Below are 23,634 nucleotides of genomic sequence, written 5' to 3' on the forward strand. Positions count from 1 at the left end.
AGGAGGTTCTTTTGATTGGAAATCATATTTCCCCACAATCCCCGGGTAAGGATTGAAATTATCCAATTTGTCTATTTTAACATGCAGGATATACCAATGGGTAATGGGGATGTTTAATAATGGGGTTGTCGAAAAGACTAGGGGTATTGAGGTGGATTTTTGTGGAGCGTTGAGGGGTATGATAAGCTAAATAAAAAGATACTGTCTGTATCCACATTATCAAAACGCATATCTGCAATATATTAGAAACAGGAAAAGGCATCAACTTAAAACTTTCAGAGCCACTGCTAGTACTACCGCAGCTGCAAGTGCAACTAGTTGCGACTGCAACAGTGACTACTTCTGACTCTGAAAACTTACGACTGTGACTGTGAGAGATTACAACTGGTACTAAATTTACTTGTGACTACTTTCGGAGAAGTTTAGGGGATATTGAACAAAATCAAAACCCATCATGTGCATGGTGACTGTCAAAAAGGCGCATTAGCAATACCCCAAGAACCGCTGAGGCCGTAAAGTTGAAGATTTTAGGGCATGTTGAACAGTGCTTGAAACTGCTGCGAATGCTTGAGGGAATTTTAAACCAATTAAAATGACACTATGTGCATCCATGTTATCAGCGGAATATATCTGCAATAGCTTAGGAACAGCACAGGGTTAAAACATTCAATCAAAAGTACTATGTATCGAAAATATCTTGGAACGGCTGGTGGCAAACATTCGGGGAATTTTAAGGGGGGCATTGAAATAAATCAAAAGCCACTAATTAAGCTAGAATTAGAAGTTTTAGTTCTTACGCTAGAGACATGAAAAACTGGAGAAATATTCATTATATTAACCAAAACCAAAGTTTTGGTAATACTGGCAATAAAAAAAAATAATCAAAACAACTTTCTGAAAAAGAAGTTTTTCAAAGAAAAGTAAAAACAAAAGATGTCCCAGAGCTATTTATCTGGCAATGAAATAAATTGTGTAAATCTCTACCCGCTCAATTATAGTCATAGTTAACTAAGTACCTGGCAATCAGAAACAGAAAGTAATTAATTAAAATGAAACTTTCTGAAAAATAAGTTTTTGAAAGAAAAGTAAACGCCATATTAAAATCAAAAACAGCAGACATAAATTCCTATAATAATTCAAACTCAGAACGACCAAAAACTACTATTAAAGAATAAATAAAATCAAAACTAACAGAAATTAAATAAACAATCGTAGCAAACAAACATACAACAGGTACTTAATATAAATGGATAAATATGTGTTAAAATGAGCTCGTATAATGATGTCAATTGCTGAAGACTCATCACTTAAACATTTTATTGCACTGTAATTTTTATTTTCAATGTTGTAATAAGTACAAAAGAAAATTTTCGTTATACAATTTGTTTGAAAACTGTATGTGTTTTGAACAGTCCCTGGAAAGAACTAATAGTTTGAAACTGAATATTTGATATATACATATATATATATATATATATATATATATATATATATATATATATATATATATATATATATATATATATATATATATATATATATATATATATATATATATATATATATATATATATATATATATATATCTATCTATATAAAAATAAGTTGTCTGTCTGTGGATGGATGGATGGATGTGTCAGGTGACGTCACCTGAAAAAACTGGATTAGGTGACGTCAAAACTGAAAAAACTAAAAAAAGGCAAAAACTACAAAAAAAACTAAAAACTAATAAAAAAAATAAAAAAGCTAAAAAACTAAAAAAACTATAAAGGTAAAAACCAATAAAAAACTAAAAAAAAAACTGAAAAAACTAAAAAAAGGCAAAAACTACAAAAAAAAACTAAAAACTAATAAAAAAAGTAAAAAAGCTAAAAAACTAAAAAAACTAAAAAAACTAAAAAAAGGTAAAAAACTAAAAAAAATAAAAAATAAAAAAAAACTAAAAAAAAGGAAAAAACTGAAAAATAAGCTAAAATAAAGGTAAAAACCAATAAAAAACTAAAAAAAAAGGAAAAAACTAATAAATGACGACACTCAAAGAGAAAGCGACCAGGACAAAAGGAATGTTCGATTAGCAATCAACAAAGCACCGGGACACAGGGAGTATAAATGACGACCAGGACATAAGTAAAAAAAAAAAACTATCTATATATATAAAAATAAGTTGTCTGTGGATCTGTGGATCGTGGATCAGGTGACGTCACCTGAAAAAACTGGATCAGGTGACGTCAAAACTGAAAAAACTAAAAAAAGGCAAAAACTACAAAAAAAACTAAAAACTAATAAAAAAGCTAAAAAACTAAAAAAACTAAAAAAAGGCAAAAACTACAAAAAAACTAAAAACTAATAAAAAAAATAAAAAAGCTAAAAAACTAAAAAAACTAAAAAAAGGTAAAAAACTAAAAAAACTAAAAACTAAAAAAAAACTAAAAAAGGTAAAAACTAAAAGAACTAAAAAAGAAAAAAATAAATGACGACACTCAAAGAGAAAGCGACCAGGACAAAAGGAATGTTCGATTAGCAATCAACAAAGCACCGGGACACAGGGAGTATAAATGACGACCAAGACACAAGTAAAAAAAAAAATTAACAAAACTAAAAAGAAGGTAAAAACTACAAAAAAACTAAAAAGAAAAAAAAACTAAAAACTAATAAAAAAACTAAAAATCTAAATAAACTAAAAAAGAAAAAAAAAGGAAAAAAATAAAGGAGAAAAACAAAACTAAAAAACGAATGTATATACAGACCGGTACACCGGGATACAAATGACGACCGGGACACAGGGAATATAAAAAACTAAAAAAAAGGCAAAAACTACAAAAAAACTAAAAACTAATAAAAAAAATAAAAAAGCTAAAAAACTAAAAAAACTAAAAAAAGGTAAAAAACTAAAAAAACTAAAAACTAAAAAAAAACTAAAAAAGGTAAAAACTAAAAGAACTAAAAAAGAAAAAAATAAATGACGACACTCAAAGAGAAAGCGACCAGGACAAAAGGAATGTTCGATTAGCAATCAACAAAGCACCGGGACACAGGGAGTATAAATGACGACCAAGACAAAAGTAAAAAAAAAAATTAACAAAACTAAAAAGAAGGTAAAAACTACAAAAAAACTAAAAAGAAAAAAAAACTAAAAACTAATAAAAAAACTAAAAAATCTAAAAATCTAAATAAACTAAAAAAGAAAAAAAAAGGAAAAAAATAAAGGAGAAAAACAAAACTAAAAAACGAATGTATATACAGACCGGGACACCGGGATACAAATGACGACCGGGACACAGGGAATATAAATGACGACCGGGACACAGGGACACAACTACAATGGGGACGCCGGGGGGCACAGGGGGATATAAATGACGACCGGGACACCGGGACACAAGGAATATAAATGACGCCCGGGACACTCAAAGAGAAATCCACAGGGACATAACTACAAAGGGGACGCCGGGGTGCACAGGGGGATATATAAATGACGATGGCGACTCAGGGAATGGTCGATTAGCAATCACCATCAACAAAGCTCAAGGGCAATCATTAGAATCATGAGGTATAGATCTGAATACGGATTGTTTTCCCATGGACCATTATATGTTGCATGTTCAAGAGTCGGTAAACCTGACAATCTATTTATATGCACAGACAATGGGACAGCAAAGAATGTTGTATATTCGCAAGTTTTACGTAGTTAAAAACATATATATACATATATATATATATATATATATATATATATATATATATATATATATATATATATATATATATATATATATATATATATATATATATATATATATATATATCTATATTCACAGGTGGGACATAGGGACACAACTACAATGGCGCGTAACTAATATGGCGCGTAACGACTTACGCGCGCGGGGGGGCTTGGGGGGGCGCGAAGCGCCCCCACCAACTAGGTGTTGGGGTGGCGCGAATCGCCACCCCAACAGCTAGTATATATATATATATATATATATATATATATATATATATATATATATATATATATATATATATATATATATATATATATATATATATATATATATATATATATATATATATATATCCAACATTTCATTTTACTGTAATTTTCATTTTCAATGTTGTAATAAGAACAAAAAATTTTCGTTATACAATTCGTTGGAAAATTGTATGTGTCTTGAACAGTTCCTGGAAAGAACTAATAAAACGAAACTGAATATTCGATATATAATGAATTTAATTTCTGAAAGCTAAGCAGTTCAGGATTTTATTTTGCAATTCCTATTTTTGTTTTCAATATTATAAGTAAAAAAGTAAATATTTGTAATATGATTTGTTTTCAGGAAAGCGCCAATGACGCAGTAAGCCTTAGACTTTTATACATTCAATTCAAGTTTTACTTGTTTTAAGAATTACTTATTCTTTTACATTAGTAACTGTTGTATGTTTGTTTGCTATGATTGTTTAATTAATTTCTGTTCGTTTTGAGTTTCATCTATTCTTTAATATTCGTACTCAGTGGAGTACCAATGGCGCAGCAGGCTTAAAACTTTTACAGTTGGGGAAAGAGTTATTATCCAAACTCTTGTTTATAGCGATTTTTGTTCGTTTTATGCTTGATTTGCATAAGGTAAGATAAAATTTATTTGCAAAAAAGCCTGCAGGCCATAGCAAAACACATACAACCTTAAACAAACACCTAATTACAAACAACTGAAACAAGCAAACAAACTTGCAAACATTTTATGAATTCAGAAACACCCGTAAATAAACTCTTACCAACCTAACTCCTCAAACATAATTCCCTATGCTCAATCCCTAAACGAAGAAACTTACACAACTGTTTAATAGCATATCCATTCCTCTCAGCCATTCGCTCCTTTAACCAGCATTCACTCCCCAACACTCGTCCAAAACATTCCTTCCGCAACTCAGACAGCTCTTCACACTTGGATACGAAATGAACTAAATTTTCATTCCCCCCGCCACGCATTGGGCAAACGTAGGGGTCTGCCTCCTGCCTAAACTTTCCCAAATATTTTCTTCTGATACCTAAATCTAAGCTATCTCCTCTTAGCAACAACAAATTCTTCAAGTCCTCCCTACTCAACCCAAATTTAAAATAAACTTCCTCTCCCCAACACTCTTTAGCTTGGGAGTAAAACCTCAAAGACACCGATTGGTCCTTTTGAGTTTGCCACTCTTGGATTTCTTGGTCGTTTAGGATTCGCTGAACTTCCTTCCATACTGAAACACTTCCATCCACTGGTCCTTTACCTTCATTCCACATCTCTGAAAGGCCCGAAATGTCCAGTATTTTCTTGACCTGATTTGCCCACGAATCCCGTCTACAGTCCTTCAAACCCTCCAAATGCGCTGACTTAAAAAGCCGAACTCTAAGGTAGTCTAACTATTTTCTGCCAATATTTCACCATTTTAACCAATCTACCACTCCATAAAGTGAAAAGCCCCAAATCTCCTTTCAATACCACTGAACTAAATGAATCCTTCAAGCCTAACATTCTCTTAAAATATCTTAGTTGAACTACTTCTAACTTAGCGGCTTTAGCAAAACCCCGAACCTCCGACCCCCAATGTAGACTAGTAACTACTTTTGTCTGGAACACCCTTTTCTGAATCCTCATGTCAGCTAGCTGACCTAAATTACTTCTCAACAGCATATTTGTTAACCTTTTACCCCTTAAATTACAATCTTCCACATGCCTAGACATCCCCTTTAGTGCACTAAACTTAACACCCAGATAAACAAACTCCTCTTTAACCTCCAGCATCACTCTTCCAAAATTAAAAACAACCTCAGAATTAACCTCACCTTTGCTCCTAAACACTAGTACTACTGACTTCTTAGCACTTAACTCCAAATCCTTCTTTTCTAAGTAATCTTTTATTAAATCTAATTGCTTCTGAAGATTCTCCCTACTGTCCGCTACTACTACTGTATCATCCGCAAATAACATACATGATAGCTTGAACCAATCCAAAGATACAAATGGGGCTCCATTATCTATCTATCTATATAAAAATAAGTTGTCTGTCTGTGTGTCTGTCTGTGGATCAGGTGACGTCATGTTTCTGTGTTGACTGACGTCATGAAATTAGTTGTCGTCATTTTTGCTTTGACGGTGACGTCATTCAAGATATTTAAGACATATGTTCACGTAGAAATCTATTAATGTTTAAGTTTACAATGACTGATGAACTTACCATGGCAAAAGCCGATGAAGATGCTCAAAGAGTCTATGCCAAAAAACTTGCTGCTGATAGAGAAAGTCAGAAAAGAAAGCGTGCCGAGGAACTACCAGAGCAACGCGAAAGCAGACTTGCTGCTAAAAGAGAAAGTGAAAAAAGAAGGCGTGCCGAGGAATCAAAATAACAGCAAGGAAACAGGCTTGAGGCTGATAGAGAAAGAAAGAACAGAAAGCGTGCCGAGGAATCAAAAGAACAGCAAGGAAACAGGCTTGAGGCTGATAGAGAAAGAAAGAACAGAAAGCGTGCCGAGGAACTACCAGAGCAACGCAGAAGCAGACTTGCTGCTAAAAGAGAAAGTGGAAAAAGAAGGCGTGCCGAGGAATTACAAGAACAGCAAGAAATCAGGCTTGCTGCTGATAGAGAAAGTAAGAAAAGAAAGCGTGCCGAGGAATCACAAGAACAGCAAGAAATCAGGCTTGCTGCTGATAGAGAAAGTAAGAAAAGAAGGCGTGCCGAGGAATCAAAAGAACAGCAAGGAAACAGGCTTGAGGCTGATAGAGAAAGAAAGAACAGAAAGCGTGCCGAGGAATCAAAAGAACAGCAAGGAAACAGGCTTGAGGCTGATAGAGAAAGAAAGAACAGAAAGCGTGCCGAGGAACTACCAGAGCAACGCGGAAGCAGACTTGCTGCTAAAAGAGAAAGTGAAAAAAGAAGGCGTGCCGAGGAATTACAAGAACAGCAAGAAATCAGGCTTGCTACTGATAGAGAAAGTAAGAAAAGAAAGCGTGCCGAGGAATCACAAGAACAGCAAGAAATCAAGCTTGCTGCTGATAAAGAAAGTAAGAAAAGAAAGCGTGCCGAGGAATCAGAGCAACCTGAAAGTTATCGCCTGGCATTCAGGTACAACCCAGTCGATGATTATAGCTTGAGTAGATGTGTTCAAATCGGGACAATGTCTAAAATTTGTCCCTATTGCAAGGCCTTGAAATTCAATGGTGAAACAATGGGAATGTGTTGCGCCTCAGGAAAAGTTTAACTTCCTCTATTGGCTGCACCACCAGAGCCATTGAAGACTTTCCTTACTGGAACTGCGTCAGAATCTAAGCGTTTTTTGTCAAAAATCAGAAAATACAACTCATGTTTCCAAATGACGTCGTTTGGAGCCCAAATCGAAAATCCAGATCAATTTATGTCTACTTTCAAAGTAAAAGGGCAAATTTATCATAGAGCAGGGTCCCTTCTACCATTCTCAGGCGAGAATCATAAATTTTTACAATTGTACTTCATCAGTGATAGAAATTCTGAATTGAATGCACGTTGCGAAATTTCTCCCAACGTTGAAAGGACAATCGTTTCCCAATTGCAACATCTTTTCCACAAAAATAATAATTTAGTGCGTCTGTTCAAAACAGCCATCGATTTGATGCCTACTGATACGCATAAAATTGTTATTTCCGCTGACAAAACGCCTCCTGGCCAACATGTGCGTAGATACAATGCTCCAACTATCGACGAAGTGGCAATCGTTATGGTCGGTGATCAGTTTTTACCTCGAGATATTATTCTTCATAAGCGAAACGCTCAGTTGTTAAGAATTGCTGAAACTCATCGATGCTACGATGCCCTACAATATCCTATCATTTTTTGGGATGGAGCCGACGGCTATCACTTTAATATTAAATTGATGAATCAAGCCACTAACAAAGAAATGAATAATAAATGCAGTGCAATGCATTATTATTCCTATAGACTAATGATTCGGCAGGATGAAGAAAATTATATTTTAAAATGCCGTGAATTGTTTCACCAATTCATCGTTGGTATGTATGCTAAAATTGAATCAGAACGTTTGCTATATATCCGCCTGAATCAGACCAAGCTCCGCTCTGAACAATACATTCATTTGCGAGATGCAGTTATAAATGACGGTAATACCACAAACGTTGGAAGATTAACAATTTTACCTTCGTCATATGCTGGCAGTCCCCGTCATATGCATGAATATGCTCAAGATGCTATTGCGTATGTTCGTCTCTATGGTCGTCCAGATTTATTTATTACATTAACATGTAATCAATCTTGGGACGAGATACTGCAGCTTTTACTTCAAGGACAATCGGCGGTTCATAGGCATGACATTACGGCCCGTGTTTTCCGACAAAAGTTGAAATCACTGATAAACTACATTGTAAAACTTGAAGTGTTTGGGTCAGTGCGATGCAGGATGTACTCAGTGGAATGGCAAAAACGAGGTTTGCCACACGCACATATACTAATCTGGCTACATAAAAAAATTACTGCGAACGAAATTGATGATGTGATTTCCGCTGAAATACCTGATAAAAATGTCGATAAGGGGTTACATGATATTATTGTAAAAAATATGATACATGGACCTTGCGGTGCACTGAACGAAAATTCACCATGCATGGCCAAAGGAAGGTGCACAAAGCAATATCCTCGACTTTTAGTATCAAACACAATTACTGGCAATGATGGTTACCCACAATATAGAAGAAGATCTACTGAAGATGGCGGTAAAACAGCAATAATAAAGAAGCGTAACGGTACCACCATCGAAGTAGATAACCAGTGGGTTGTTCCATATTCCCCATTATTATCAAAAACATTTAATGCACACATAAACGTTGAATACTGTAACTCCGTAAAGGCAATCAAATACATATGTAAATACGTCAACAAAGGCAGTGACATGGCAGTTTTTGGCTTGCAGCCCGAAATCAAAGATTTCGATGAAATCGTACAATATCAGGCTGGAAGATACATAAGCAGTAATGAAGCTGTTTGGCTTGCCTGAAAAATTCTAATTTATGGGCACACGTAAAAACATTAAAATTAACTACAAATATGCGTGTCCGATTGCAAAACGATGACTCTGGTCAAACATTTTCAGATCAATTGCTGGCAATGGGAAACGGAAAGCTCCCAGTAGACTCAATTTCAGGACGTATACAACTACCTGCTGATTTCTGTAATTTAGTGACGTCCAAAAATGAATTGATTGAAAAAGTATTTCCGAATATTCTAAAAAATTATAAAAATAATAAATGGCTAAGTGAAAGAACGATTCTCGCACCCAAAAATATAGACGTCCACGAAATCAACAATATTGTTTTGACCAAGATTCGAGACCAGGCAGTCCTTTACAAGTCAGTCGACACAGTTTTGGAACCAAATGAAGCGGTTAATTATCCATCTGAATTTTTAAATTCCATAGATCTTTCAGGGTTTCCACCACACGTGCTACAACTAAAAATAGGCGTACCAATAATACTTTTAAGAAATATAAAGCCACCAAAGCTTTGCAATGCCACTCGACTTGCCGTAAAAAAAACAATGGAAAACCTAATAGAGGCCACAATCTTGACAGGGCCTTTTGAGGGTGAGGCTGTTCTCATTCCTCGCATTCCCATGATTCCAACGGATCTGCCTTTTCAATTTAAAAGATTGCAATTCCCAATTCGATTAGCATTTGCAATCACCATTAACAAAGCTCAAGGTCAATCATTAGAAAAATTTGGTATAGATCTTAATACTGATTGTTTTTCCCATGGACAATTGTACGTTGCATGTTCGAGGGTCGGTAAACCTGACAATCTATTTATATGCAGCGACAATTGGACAGCGAAGAATGTTGTATATTCGCAAGTTTTACGCAGTTAATTTGTATTTTGGAACCAAATGAAGCGGTTAATTATCCATCTGAATTTTAAATTCCATAGATCCTTCAGGGTTTCCACCACACGTGCTACAACTAAAAATAGGCGTACCAATAATACTTTTAAGAAATATCAACCCACCAAAGCTTTGCAATGGCACGCGACTTGCCGTAAAAAAAAAAAACAATGGATAACCTAATAGAGGCCACAATCTTGACAGGGCCTTATGAGGGTGAGGCTGTTCTTATTCCTCGCATTCCCATGATTCCAACGGATCTGCTTTTTCAATTTAAAAGATTGCAATTCCCAATTCGATTAGCATTTGCAACCACCATCAACAAAGCTCAAGGGCAATCACTAGAAAAATGCGGTATAGATCTTAATACAGATTGCTTTACCAATGTACAATTGTATGTTGCGTCTTTGAGGGTCGGTAAACCTGACAATCTATTTATACGCACAGACAATGGGACAGCGAAGACTGTTGTATATTCACAAGTTTTACGTAGTTAATTTGTATTGTATCTATCTATCTATCTATCTATATAAAAACGAGTTGTGTGTATGCATGTTTGTTTGTTTGTAAAAAGAGCGTTTGCATATGACGTCATTATTAGTACATACGGCTTTGTATATGGACAGACAATGGGAAAGCCAAGAATGTTGTATATTCGCAATTTTTACGTAGTTTGAAACACATATATAAATCTATCTATATTCACAGGTGGGACACAGGGACACAACTACAGTGGCGCGTAACTAATATGGCGCGTAACGACTTACGCGCGCGGGGGGGCTTGGGGGGGCGCGAAGCGCCCCACCAACTAGGTGTTGGGGTGGCGCGAAGCGCCACCCCAACAGCTTGTTTTTCATAAAACTGTCTAAATCATTAACAAACAAGGAGAAAAGCCTTGGGGATAAAGTACATCCTTGTTTCACACCCAAATGAGACGTAACCAGTCTAGAAAATTTCCCCATCACCTTTACAACAAACTTCACCCTCCGATACATAGCTGCTATTATCGCTACAAAGCAAGACGGCAAGCCTATTTCTAACAGGCTTTCAATTAACAACCTCCTGTTTACCGAGTCCAAAGCACTTCTTAGGTCTAAAAAGGCTACGAATAGCCGACCATTTTTCCCTCTAGCATATATCCGTCTCAATATTTCCAAAATAAAAATCGATCTGAATCCCACTTGTACCGGACTCAGTATTTCCTCTTTATCTAACCAATCTCTTAGCCTAAATTCCAAAACCTTACAAAATAGTTTACTTACCACATACCCCATAAAGACAGACCTAAAATTTTCATGTAACATTTTATTGCCTTTCTTAAAAAGAGGCACTGCTACCAAAATGTCCCACGAGTGAGGCCAATAAGCTTTCTCCACTACAAACGAGAAAATCCAGGCCAACATAGGCATTATAGTTGTCCTTCCCACCCTCAGGACCTTTGTAGATATACCTTCTATTCCTGGACAGGAATTACCCTTCATCTTTTTCAACTGATCCCAAATTTCTTCTTCAGATATAGGCCTAATTAAATCGTAATCATTCTGCCTCCCTAACTCACTATCATTTGACCCATTCAAATCATTCGTCCTGACATGTTCAGACTCCCTCTTTTCAAAATAATCTGGCCACGTCTCAACTGGCGGGACATCTCCTCTTATTCCCAGGCCCTGGATTGAACATTTAACTACCGACCAAAACTCTCTAGGGTTTTTCACACTGTAAGCTCTCTTGATGTCTTGATTAATCTCTTTCTGCCTCTCTCTCTTTTCAAGTCTTTTAACCCTATTATAATTTGACCTTACTTTCCTATATTCAGATAGCCTGCAGAAGTTTAATTCCATATCCGATGGGTCCGTTGCTTTAAGCAGCCTAAAACTCCTAATTACCTCTTCCCTTTTCTGCCTACATTCCTCATCGAAAAAACCCTCATCTTTTTTCGGCGTCCGTCTTCTATCCCGCACTCTCGGCCTGATGCTCTCATAGATTCTATCTATAATTACCGAAACCTTGATCCATTTCAGCTGGTTCTGAAAAATTCAAAATCGAGTGGCAACCATTTTACAATTCCTCACTTTCTAGTTTCTTTTTAACCAATTCTTCTTTCTCCTTGACTATCAAAACTGGTTTTCGTATTCTTACCTCACGCGTAGACCATTCTTTTACCCTTTCAGACCGTCGAATACACCCTCCCAGCTGAAGACTCACTGGCAAATGGTCAGAACCGACCAACTCTAGGACCCTGAGGTCCATCGCCTGGGGCCAAAGAGATAAACTACATAAAATATAATCAATTAAGCTCGGGCAAGACCCACTATAGCATGTAAAATCACCCTTACCAAAGTCTCCTCCCAATTTCCCGTTCATAATTAGTAAGCCTTCTTTTTTACAAAAATCTATTAGATTCCTTCCCCATCTAGTGATTTCCCGAAACCTATCGCTACTTTTCCGAATAGGAAAAACATATTCACAATCATTTCCAAACAAACATTCTGCCATGGTACATTTACAAGGGGTTCACCAACCTGCACCTCAACCTCTTCACTAGTATATGCATTGAAATCCCCTAAAAAAAAACAAAATTACGGCAAGGGAACAATCTTTTATACTTCTGCGTTTCATTTTCCATCACTTCCCACATATATTCATGACTGTAAGAACTAATACTCGGAGGCAAATATACAACACACACAACAAGGTGAACATTTTTAACTGACAATAACAACCATAATAGATTTTCAGACTCACTTTCTAGCCTACGACATGAATTAAATACTCCATTCCTTATAAGCGCGGAAACTCCTCCTTAATATCTGCCGTTAGCAGAGGCCTTTCTCCTACACTCAAAAACATCAAAATCTTCACATGACAAAAAATCATCAAGAGAATTCCACGTCTCCACAAGATAAAAAACATCCCAACTTTCACAGCCTGCTGATGTAGGCTACTCGACTCCAATAGATTTTCTAGCTTCTCCCTACTATAACCTTGCAAATTCCAAACTACAAAACTTATACATGAATCACTATGGCCCTGTATTTCCTATTCTGGTAATTTTGGCTGGTGCCCTGGCGCTAATACATCCCCCAAAATAGAAAGCCCCTGAGAAAAAACTGGAGCTTTCACTATCTGGCGAGGCGCATATGATTCATAATCTTGAATTGCTTCCCCTACTCGAGCATTTCTTTTCCCGCCTTTATCCTGCTCTAAAGGACTAATGTTCTTACTATTTCTTTTTCCCTGCCTGACACCCTGCTGAGCTAAATGTATCACCTGTTCTTGGCTAACAGGGGTATGATACTGCCCACCTACAATATCAAACCGACCCCCCTCTTCTCCACTAAGTACAGAAATAGCACTTCCAAAACTCTGACCACTCGCAACAGAATTCACGGATCCGCTTCTCTCCCGTAAAATAATCTCATTACTCGTATTTGCCCGAACGTAAGATATCTCCGGTTCATTTGGATCATCATTATAGGGGCTAGCCATCTTCTCCCGCGTAAGTTTCCCTGACTGAACTTCAAATAATGTGTCTTGCTTTGCTGATCTTGATCCTTCTTTACTGAGTACACTCTCACTGACCCTCACTTCATTGCCCCTGTGCATATTACGATTCAAGTCTAAACTCTGATTATTATGGGTTCTCCTTTCCTCTACTGCTATAACCTTTAATAGATATATTAATTCTTTAATAGTAATTTTTGGACGTTTTGAATTATTACAGTAATTTATTTTTTCTGATTTCTAATTATTGCTTCTAATCTGGCTTCTTTTTCTAATTAATGGTTAGTAAGGACGGTGGGTGCAGTGACTATTTTAAAAGCAGAATAGCCAAGGCCCATTGTGTTTTTTCATAGTTGAAAAAAGTTTGGAAAAATAGGAAGATAAGTCTGCAAGCCAAGATCAGAATACTAAAAGCTACAGTGATAAAGATGTTACAGAGTCTATACGAAAGTAAAAACGAGAACAATGTGGATACAGATTTTGAGGCTATTTCGTACTCAAAAAACTCATTTCAGAAGTTCTCTAATCTCTCGCTAACCCTACAATTATAACACATCTGCAAACGTGATAAGAAAGCATATACATATAATGCCCATGAGGTATAGTTGCATATGTTGCTCGAGAATCGTGACCCATGTGCCATAGTTGCTGCAACTCAAAAGGGTCTTGGTGCAGGAGGTCTAGTAGGCTATCTCTAAATTCGCAACCACCATACTTCAAAAACTAATTTACCACTTTATCAGCACCTGACACCTTCTTAATTTTAATTCATTTTGTACTGTCTGTAAATCATACGAAAAAAAATATTTTACTTACAAATTGTAAGAAAAAATGGCTATTCTCTGTATCATGTACAACAGCTTTCTCTTTGTTCGACATATTCTGAAAATATTATATCTTTTTATCTGGAAAATCCTAACTCATCCCTTTTTAATGCTTTCTTTATTACACACTGAGTCGTTGCTCCTACCTTTAACTAGTACAAGTTGAGACTGGCTACTTTCTTTCAATTCCTTAGCAAGCTAATACAAAATTTGACGGTTATGCCGTCTAGCTTCATTTTACACATTCTTGGCAATTTCGTTACTATCTGAACCCCTGCTTTTCTAACTTTCTTTCATAAGCCATCATCTGCAATTTTGTAAACTATATCCCTGAGGGTTTTGTCATTCACCTTCTAAATTGTCATATTTTAAACCAGCGAGTTTCATATCCAGCAGTTCTTGGAAAATTCCTCTTAAATTTTTCTCTTGGAGCTTACCAGCGTCTAAACTACCTAGAAGATAGCTACACATTATATATTTCAACTTTGAACTAACTGTAGAAAATATTATGTTTTTACCATACTTTCAATATCTGTAACAGGTCTTCTATATATCCTAGTGTCCCGAATCGATCCAAGCAGTTTTTCATTTACAATACAATAGACGATAGGGCTGGCTAGTTTACCCACATGTGAGTATCATGTTAACTTATTGGTCATTTTATGGATAAATACCATATTGGCTGTAATTGAATTATAATATCGACAAAATTGGGACAGTCTATGAAGAGTTCTTTTTTCCTTCCCTGTATCAAATTTGACTAGGGTAGGATATCATCTGTCTCTTATTGTACCTACCTGGGCGTTAAGAATTCCCTAATAAGACCATCATCTTTGTACCTGCGATCTTGTCTATTTGATGCCCAACTGTACGTAAAACTCGATACTCTGTAACTCGCTCTTGTAGTGCACATGCATATGAAGTCATTCAAATGAAAAATACTTTTTTTTAAATTAAGGCTGTAGACTAAAGGTATGCCCTAAATTTTCCTTTAGAAGCTCAGAGTATTAATTTAAAACGAACTGAAATTATTCCTTGTATGAGGGGGGCCACCCCTTCCTTTGATAAAATTAATGACGACCGGGACACAGGGACACAACTACAGCGGGGACGCCGGGGGCACAGGGGGGGTATATAAATGACGACCGGGACACAGGGAATGTTTGAAGAGAAATTACAGACCGGGACACCGGGCATATAAATGACGACCGGGACATATGCACAGACAATGGGACAGCGAAGAATGTTGTATATTCGCAAGTTTTACGTAGTTAAATACATATATATATATATATATATATATATATATATATATATATATATATATATATATATATATATATATATATATATATATATATATATATATATATATATATATATATATATATATATAGTTGTTTCCTCACGAATCTAGTGCGGCAACACAGAAGAAAATTTATGAAACACAAAAATCTTAGCTACTGAGTTACTCCTCTCAAATATATGATCTAAAACTCTTCTTCAGCTCAGACTGTTAGCTCTGGCTCAAAGACAAGTAAAAACCGCTCTAATTGTACCCACGCAAGAATTATACGGAGATCTCTAAAATGTGATAATTCATTCATGAATCACACAGCACCTTCCATAAAAGCCACATAGGCTAGACCCTTGCCATTTTCTAGCAATAAACATAAATCAGAAAAAGTAAACTACTCCTGCAACACAACTAGAATGTAGCCGAAACAAGGAAAATCCATATTAATTTTTAAGCGGTTTTAAATTTCAGACTCAGTATCAATGCATCACAGTTGATCTGGAAAGAAGAAAATGGATCATTCCCAAAGTCTATATGCAGTGAGTCATGTCCTGATGGTTACATCAGAAATTTCCAGGTACGCAGTTTTGGTTCTAACGCAGAGAAAACTATGAGTTAGCTTTTAAAAGATATTGTGACTAAAACTTTCCATTCTTTTAGCTGGTCTAAAATTTCACATTGGAAAACCAATCAGGGGAACTTGAATTTGGTTGTTTAATAGTTTAATATTTTACAAATCTTGTTTTTAAAAGCCGTAGTCATTGGCTCCGTTGCAGTCATAAACCAATGAAATTAAAACAGGTTTTTTTGTATTTTTTTTTGTTTTGTTTAGGTTTTTGGCATTTTTTACGTAAAAACTCCCTCCCGTATATTTTGAAAAATCCCCTTCTTGTATCTTGTTTTTTTTTTGCAATAGGAAAATTCTCTGGGAATTTTTTTATGTTACAGACGTCGCACACACCGTTATGTCACAGAAGTCGTACAGACGATACATACATAAATTAAAGCACCTTTTTACCGCGATAAATCCTAATAAGTAGGTAATTGGAGAAATTTGTACAAAATGCCTAAGTTAGCGAAATGCTAAAGAGTGACCATGCGGCCAAACCTTTCAAAATCTTTCAATTTGTCCCAATTACAAACAGAATGAACGCCATTTTTAGATGCAATTTATTTCGTCTCTGAGGTATTGTCTGCCTTTTTAAATCACAAAACGTTCTTTAGATTGTGAACAATGTATATGCTCCTTTAACTCGTTTGTATCTAGTAAAATGGTAGTCTGTAGCTCTACGGGATGGAGGAGGAGCGAACGCAACTGTGTTGGCCTCAGGCAGCTTGGTGATGAAGTGAATTGTTAGCCGTAGTAGTATGTTAGTTTTAGTAGTACTAGTACATTTACATTACAATTATTTACATTTACCTATTGCTACCTTATCTACCTTTTGAGGTCCTTGATAGGCAATACCGTCCAAAAACAAGTTTATCTGCTATCTCATTCAACCATTTCTTTCAACGAATCCCTACTACGATTAAAATTTTTCAACTTTTTTTTTCGTTCAGCCATACAATTTGTTATTCTTAGAATAACTTTCTACCCTACGACCCTAATATATTGACATTCTTATTTTTTTTTTTTCTTTTTTGAATCTCAAATATTCAAAAATCTCTCCAATTTAAAAATAAAATATATTTTTTCAACAAATTTTTCAGAGAAAACTTGCCAAAACCTTACTAAGTTCTGGTCTGGTAATAGTGAAAAATTAGGCTTCGTTTATTAAAAAAGATTCTGCCTCTGTTTCTATAGCATCTTTTTGTCATTAAACAACACTAAATTTTCTCATTATTTTTTTTTTTAGCGGAACATTCTAACCTAAAAAAAAAAAATCTAGATAGGTCAGAAGTTTGACAAAATTCGTTAAGAGCCTTAATTTTGGGGGGAAATATTTATGTAAATGAAATCATATTTATAAACACATTCGAAAAGCATATAGACTTTATATTTGCCTCAGTAGCGGTTGTATCGTTTTAAGTATCTATGATGCAGGCAAAATTACACAAGAAACAAATGATTGACAAGATATATTTAAGCTACAAAAATATTTATGGTGTTTCATCAAAAATTATAATTTGAAACTAGAGAAATATCTAAAAATTTTAAAAGAGGTTTTATTTTCTATTAGATTAAATCCGCTTTCAGCATAGAAAGAGAGATGCGAAGGAATAAAAACCAGTAATCTTGCACCCCAAAAAAATGAACTTAATGAAATTGAATCACCGGAATTACATCTATGACGACTGAACCATTACAAAAGGAACATTGCTCATTATAAAATAGCAAGTGTAATTAGTCTATTTACCAAAGTCGTTATAAATAGTTTCATAATGCCTAGAGGACAAATGAATAACCAATACCTAACAAGGGATTACAACAATTCTAAAACCTTAAAAAGAAAAATAGAAATCTCAGACCCTTGCATGGCTGATTTTCAAAATGATTCGGATGAGTATTGGGTTTAGAAAGTTGATATGAGGAAATGTTCAGTCAACAATAAAAGAACAAGTGATACCGTAGATGATAGACAACATGTAAAGAAGAAACTAAAGAATAATTTATCGCTAACCAGAGGCGGGATGGAACCCGCAAACCTCTAGTCAAGAAGCACACAATCATCAACAGTACTGTAACAAAATATTCAATAATTTCATTTTTCCACAAAACTATGTATATATGTTGGATAAAGGAATTGCAATGGCAATGCAACAACTGTTCATTACAGTCATTGGCAGAGTCATTGGGACCCTTCAACGTTCTGTGTGCTCCCTGCGGATTCCTCCAATTTCCCGATGAGTCATCCGCAATATGCCGACTGCCGAGGCCCGGCTTCGAAATCCGTTACATAGTTGTTTTTTTTCTTAAATGGTATATTGACATTGCTGGCCAGTTAAACGATCTTAAAAGGTCAAAACGTTAAGCGAGAAGTTGTATTTTACCCATGGTGGTTGTATGGAACCTATGGTGACCCTGACATCAAGAAGAGGCTTTTATTGTCTGTGGTTACAAGATAATTGACAATGAGAATTAAAATATACAAGGATGTCGCGTACACATGCCGGGGCCCGGCCTCCAAACCGGCTAGATAGTTTTTTTTCTTCTTAAAGTTGGCAAATTGTCATGTTAGAAAATGAAACTTAGAAAATGCGCAGTTTTCAACTATTTAAGGACAAAAAGACCTTTTTTGTAAGTAACACATGTCTTATCAGATTATGTCTCATACAATAGCGTCAACTGATATTTATGTAGGATCATTATATCTTAGTTTTTAGCACTTCTAGCTGGAAAAGCTTGTTTGTTTATACAGATTCATAATGGAGGTCCATCCGTTTATTATGCTATATTTTATGCCATTGATTGACATTGGACATTCTTCCACATAGAGAAGCATTTCAACTCAGTTGTCAACACTTCTATCCATAGAAGTTTGTTTGTTTTTTATATGAGTGTCTGTCTGTCTTTCTTTCTTTTTTTACTGTTTTCTCGCCACTAAAAACGTAGACAATTTGAGTCTTTTCTTGATGACAAGAGGTCATCACAAGTTCGATACAGCCACCCTGGGAAAAATACGAATTGTTTCTTAAAGTTGTGACCTATTTAAATTGTCTTTGTGTCCGAAAATGTCAATTTGCCAATTTCGAGGTTAGGTCCTGTCATTGCTATGCGACAAAGTAGCCAGAAATGTCAATATGCCAGTTGAGAGAAAAAAAACTATGTAGTCGATTTCGATACGGGCCCCGGCACTAAACAAGTGATTAGTTTGTATATATATTGATTCTTGGTCTATGTAACAGCCTCCAAATGTGAAATTTATTTGCTACTCCTTACTAGAGAAAATAGAGGGGTCCCCAGGGAACACATAGAACGTTGAAGGGTCCCAATGGCTCGTAATAAAGAGTTCTGTTATTTATGGTGTCTTTGTAGATTTGTGCTGGGTTTTGAGTCACATTTCGTTGACGTCGAAGATTTTGATGGTGTTGTTCTTATATCATAACATTTCTTTTGTTCTTCACTTTCGTTTTTGACTGTCAGATTTTTGCTTTCACTTGTCTTCTAATTGCGCAATTTATCTTTCACTCCATTTTTGACACGTTCTAATAATCACTTACTTGTGATTAAGCAATTTTCTGTCCTTTCATACTGAGCTTTTCAAAGATATTCGATTATTCAACAAAGTCCGATTTCTAACAACGATTTCTAAAACGCATCAAATTTTTTGTTATTTTTTAAGGTTTTTGAATTGTTGTAATCCCCTGTTTAAATATATGCAAATATTTTTTCAATTACTTGTTTTTTGCTCTTTACGCACTTTAATGTCTTTTCATACTGTCTCTTGTCAAAGATATTTGATTACTGAATCAAGTCCAATTTCTTATAACGATTTCTAATAAGCTTCAAAGTTTTGTTTCATTTTTTAAAGTTTTTGATTTGCTTTAATTTCTTGTTAAAATATATACAAATATATTTGCAATTGCTAGTTTTTTGCTCTCTAAGCAATTTAATGGAAACTTGTCCATGCATGAAAATATTAAATTTTTATATATGGATTCTTCTTGTCGCTTATCTTTTTTTGCCTTGTCAACAATTTGGGTCTTTTCAAGACGTCACCACAGGTTCGATACAGCCGCCCTGGGAAAAATACAAACTTCCTAAAGTTGTAACCTCTTTAGATCGTGTGTCTCAACCGTTTTCTAAATGGTTTTTACTAACACATTTGCATTTTCTAGATAAATCTCTAAAATCTCACAGTATGACTTAATTTAACCACCTACGGATGGACGGTATTCTGAGATTCCCCCCCCCCAAGCGTGCAGATTTTACGATTTGTTTGTTCCACCACAGATTTTAGTTGAATTAGCATGTTTTCAATGGTTTTCACGAATTATTGCCTCCAACTAAAATGTGAGAACCAAAATCAGTCATGTGTTAGTGTCTGATTCGGCGGATTTACAATTTAATAACAATTAAATGCAAAAGAAGCTTTTCTTCACTCTTCAGATTCCTGTATATAAAACTTTCACAAGGGCTTTAATTAAAAACATTTTCGACTGACAAGCATCCCCTGAAGACAGACATGCTCCCGACAAACCTTGTTGTTCCCTTCCAAGCACAATGTCATAGCAAAAAATAAATAAATAAATAAATACAAAAATCTTAATACATGTCATGTATTACATGTAATACATGTTTCAATATATGTCAAATTCTTAATTTCTTAGGGACTAAGCAAATATGACATGCTCTTAATTTGGAATATTACTTTTGGATGTAAAAAGGGTGTCAACGTCTGGCACTTTAATTTAGTAAATTGTTTGCACAATTTCTTGTTGGATTGTCATCTTATGCACTAAAAATAATATTTTTTTTCTGACTTAACCACAATAAACTAGCCCACAATCAGTGGCCAAGTCAATGATTCTGCTATAAATTTCTGTTTCTCTCATCTTCGCTAAGCTAATCTTAGCCAAATTATCCCTTTGCTAAATTATCTCTTTGCTAAACTATCCCTTTCTTATTGCAAAAGAGGATCAAAGTCAATCATTTGTTTGCTTCATAGAATCCTTTTTAGCACCGAACTAAGCTTACTTATCAACGTTTCCATAATATTGAGTCAGCACTTTTCTTTTTATGAACTGATGTGATAAAGGGCCTTAAAATAGGTAAAAACAGAAACTGAATATGCTCAATTTAGTGGAAAGTAATTGGATGATTTGCTACTGAATTCTAAGGCTGGTGTAAGAACGTCAGCTGAGGTTTCTAAGGGGTTGTCACCCCCTACAGAACATTTATTTTGAAGGGAGGGAGCGAATTTTGAAAAAAAAGATATATATATCTATCTATATATATAAAAATAAGTTGTCTGTCTGTGTGTCTGTCTGTGGATCAGGTGACGTCATGTTTCTGTGTTGACTGACGTCATGAAATTAGTTGTCGTCATTTTTGCTTTGACGGTGACGTCATTCAAGATATTTAAGACATATGTTCACGTAGAAATCTATTAATGTTTAAGTTTACAATGACTGATGAACTTACCATGGCAAAAGCCGATGAAGATGCTCAAAGAGTCTATGCCGAAAAACTTGCTGCTGATAGAGAAAGTCAGAAAAGAAAGCGTGCCGAGGAATCAAAAGAACAGCAAGGAAACAGGCTTGAGGCTGATAGAGAAAGAAAGAACAGAAAGCGTGCCGAGGAATCAAAAGAACAGCAAGGAAACAGGCTTGAGGCTGATAGAGAAAGAAAGAACAGAAAGCGTGCCGAGGAATCAAAAGAACAGCAAGGAAACAGGCTTGAGGCTGATAGAGAAAAAAAGAACAGAAAGCGTGCCGAGGAACTACCAGAGCAACGCGGAAGCAGACTTGCTGCTAAAAGAGAAAGTGAAAAAAGAAGGCGTGCCGAGGAATTACAAGAACAGCAAGAAATCAGGCTTGCTGCTGATAGAGAAAGTAAGAAAAGAAAGCGTGCCGAGGAATCACAAGAACAGCAAGAAATCAGGCTTGCTGCTGATAGAGAAAGTAAGAAAAGAAAGCGTGCCGAGGAATCAGAGCAACCTGAAAGTTATCGCCTGGCATTCAGGTACAACCCAGTCGATGATTATAGCTTGAGTAGATGTGTTCAAATCGGGACAATGTCTAAAATTTGTCCCTATTGCAAGGCCTTGAAATTCAATGGTGAAACAATGGGAATGTGTTGCGCCTCAGGAAAAGTTAAAATTCCTCTATTGGCTGCACCACCAGAGCCATTGAAGACGAATGAATGCTTGCCTGAAAAATCCCAATTTATGGGCACACGTAAAAATATTAAAATTAACTACAAATATGCGTGTCCGATTGCAAAACGATGACTCTGGTCAAACATTTTCAGATCAATTGCTGACAATTGGAAACGGAAAGCTCCCAGTAGACTCAATTTCAGGACGTATACAACTACCTGCTGATTTCTGTAATTTAGTGACGTCCAAAAATGAATTGATTGAAAAAGTATTTCCGAATATTCTAAAAAATTATAAAAATAATAAATGGCTAAGTGAAAGAGCGATTCTCGCACCCAAAAATATAGACGTCCACGAAATCAACAATATTGTTTTGACCAAGATTCGAGACCAGGCAGTCCTTTACAAGTCAGTCGACACAGTTTTGGAACCAAATGAAGCGGTTAATTATCCATCTGAATTTTTAAATTCCATAGATCTTTCAGGGTTTCCACCACACGTGCTACAACTAAAAATAGGCGTACCAATAATACTTTTAAGAAATATCAACCCACCAAAGCTTTGCAATGGCACGCGACTTGCCGTAAAAAAAACAATGGAAAACCTAATAGAGGCCACAATCTTGACAGGGCCTTATGAGGGTGAGGCTGTTCTTATTCCTCGCATTCCCACGATTCCAACGGATCTGCTTTTTCAATTTAAAAGATTGCAATTCCCAATTCGATTAGTATTTGCAATCACCATTAACAAAGCTCAAGGTCAATCATTAGAAAAATGTGGTATAGATCTTAATACTGATTGTTTTTCCCATGGACAATTGTACGTTGCATGTTCGAGGGTCGGTAAACCTGACAATGTATTTATATGCAGCGACAATTGGACAGCGAAGAATGTTGTATATTCGCAAGTTTTACGCAGTTAATTTGTATTGTATCTATCTATCTATCTATCTATATAAAAACGAGTTGTGTGGATGCATGTTTGTTTGTTTGTAAAAAGAGCGTTTGCATATGATGTCATTATTAGTACATACGGCTTTGTATATGCACAGACAATGGGAAAGCCAAGAATGTTGTTTATTCGCAATTTTTACGTAGTTTGAAACACATATATAAATCTATCTATATTCACAGGTGGGACACAGGGACACAACTACAATGGCGCATAACTAATATGGCGCGTAACGACTTACGCGCGCGGGGGGGCTTGGAGGGGCGCGAAGCGCCCCCACCAACTAGGTGTTGGGGTGGCACGAAGCGCCACCCCAACAGCTAGTATATATATATATATATATACATATATATATATATATATATATATATATATATATATATATATATATATATATATATAT

The 23,634-nt window shown here is 35.5% G+C and overlaps 1 protein-coding gene and 1 long non-coding RNA gene across 4 annotated transcripts in view; one reads left to right on the forward strand and one right to left on the reverse strand.

Moving 5' to 3' along the window:
• The window catches only part of LOC136026298 (metabotropic glutamate receptor 8-like), a 229,660-nt gene that overhangs the window by 162,412 nt on the left and 43,614 nt on the right, over nt 1-23,634 (forward strand). For both annotated transcript variants that reach the window (XM_065702713.1, XM_065702712.1), the window contains exon 11: nt 15,991-16,096. In XM_065702713.1, coding sequence (XP_065558785.1) covers nt 15,991-16,096 — 106 coding nt within the window. The remainder of the gene's footprint in view (nt 1-15,990; nt 16,097-23,634) is intronic.
• The window catches only part of LOC136026301 (uncharacterized), an 82,355-nt gene that overhangs the window by 46,436 nt on the left and 12,285 nt on the right, over nt 1-23,634 (reverse strand). The window lies entirely within an intron of this gene.

This window comes from Artemia franciscana, chromosome 4, assembly GCF_032884065.1.
Source record: "Artemia franciscana chromosome 4, ASM3288406v1, whole genome shotgun sequence".
NCBI classification, from domain to species: domain Eukaryota; kingdom Metazoa; phylum Arthropoda; class Branchiopoda; order Anostraca; family Artemiidae; genus Artemia; species Artemia franciscana.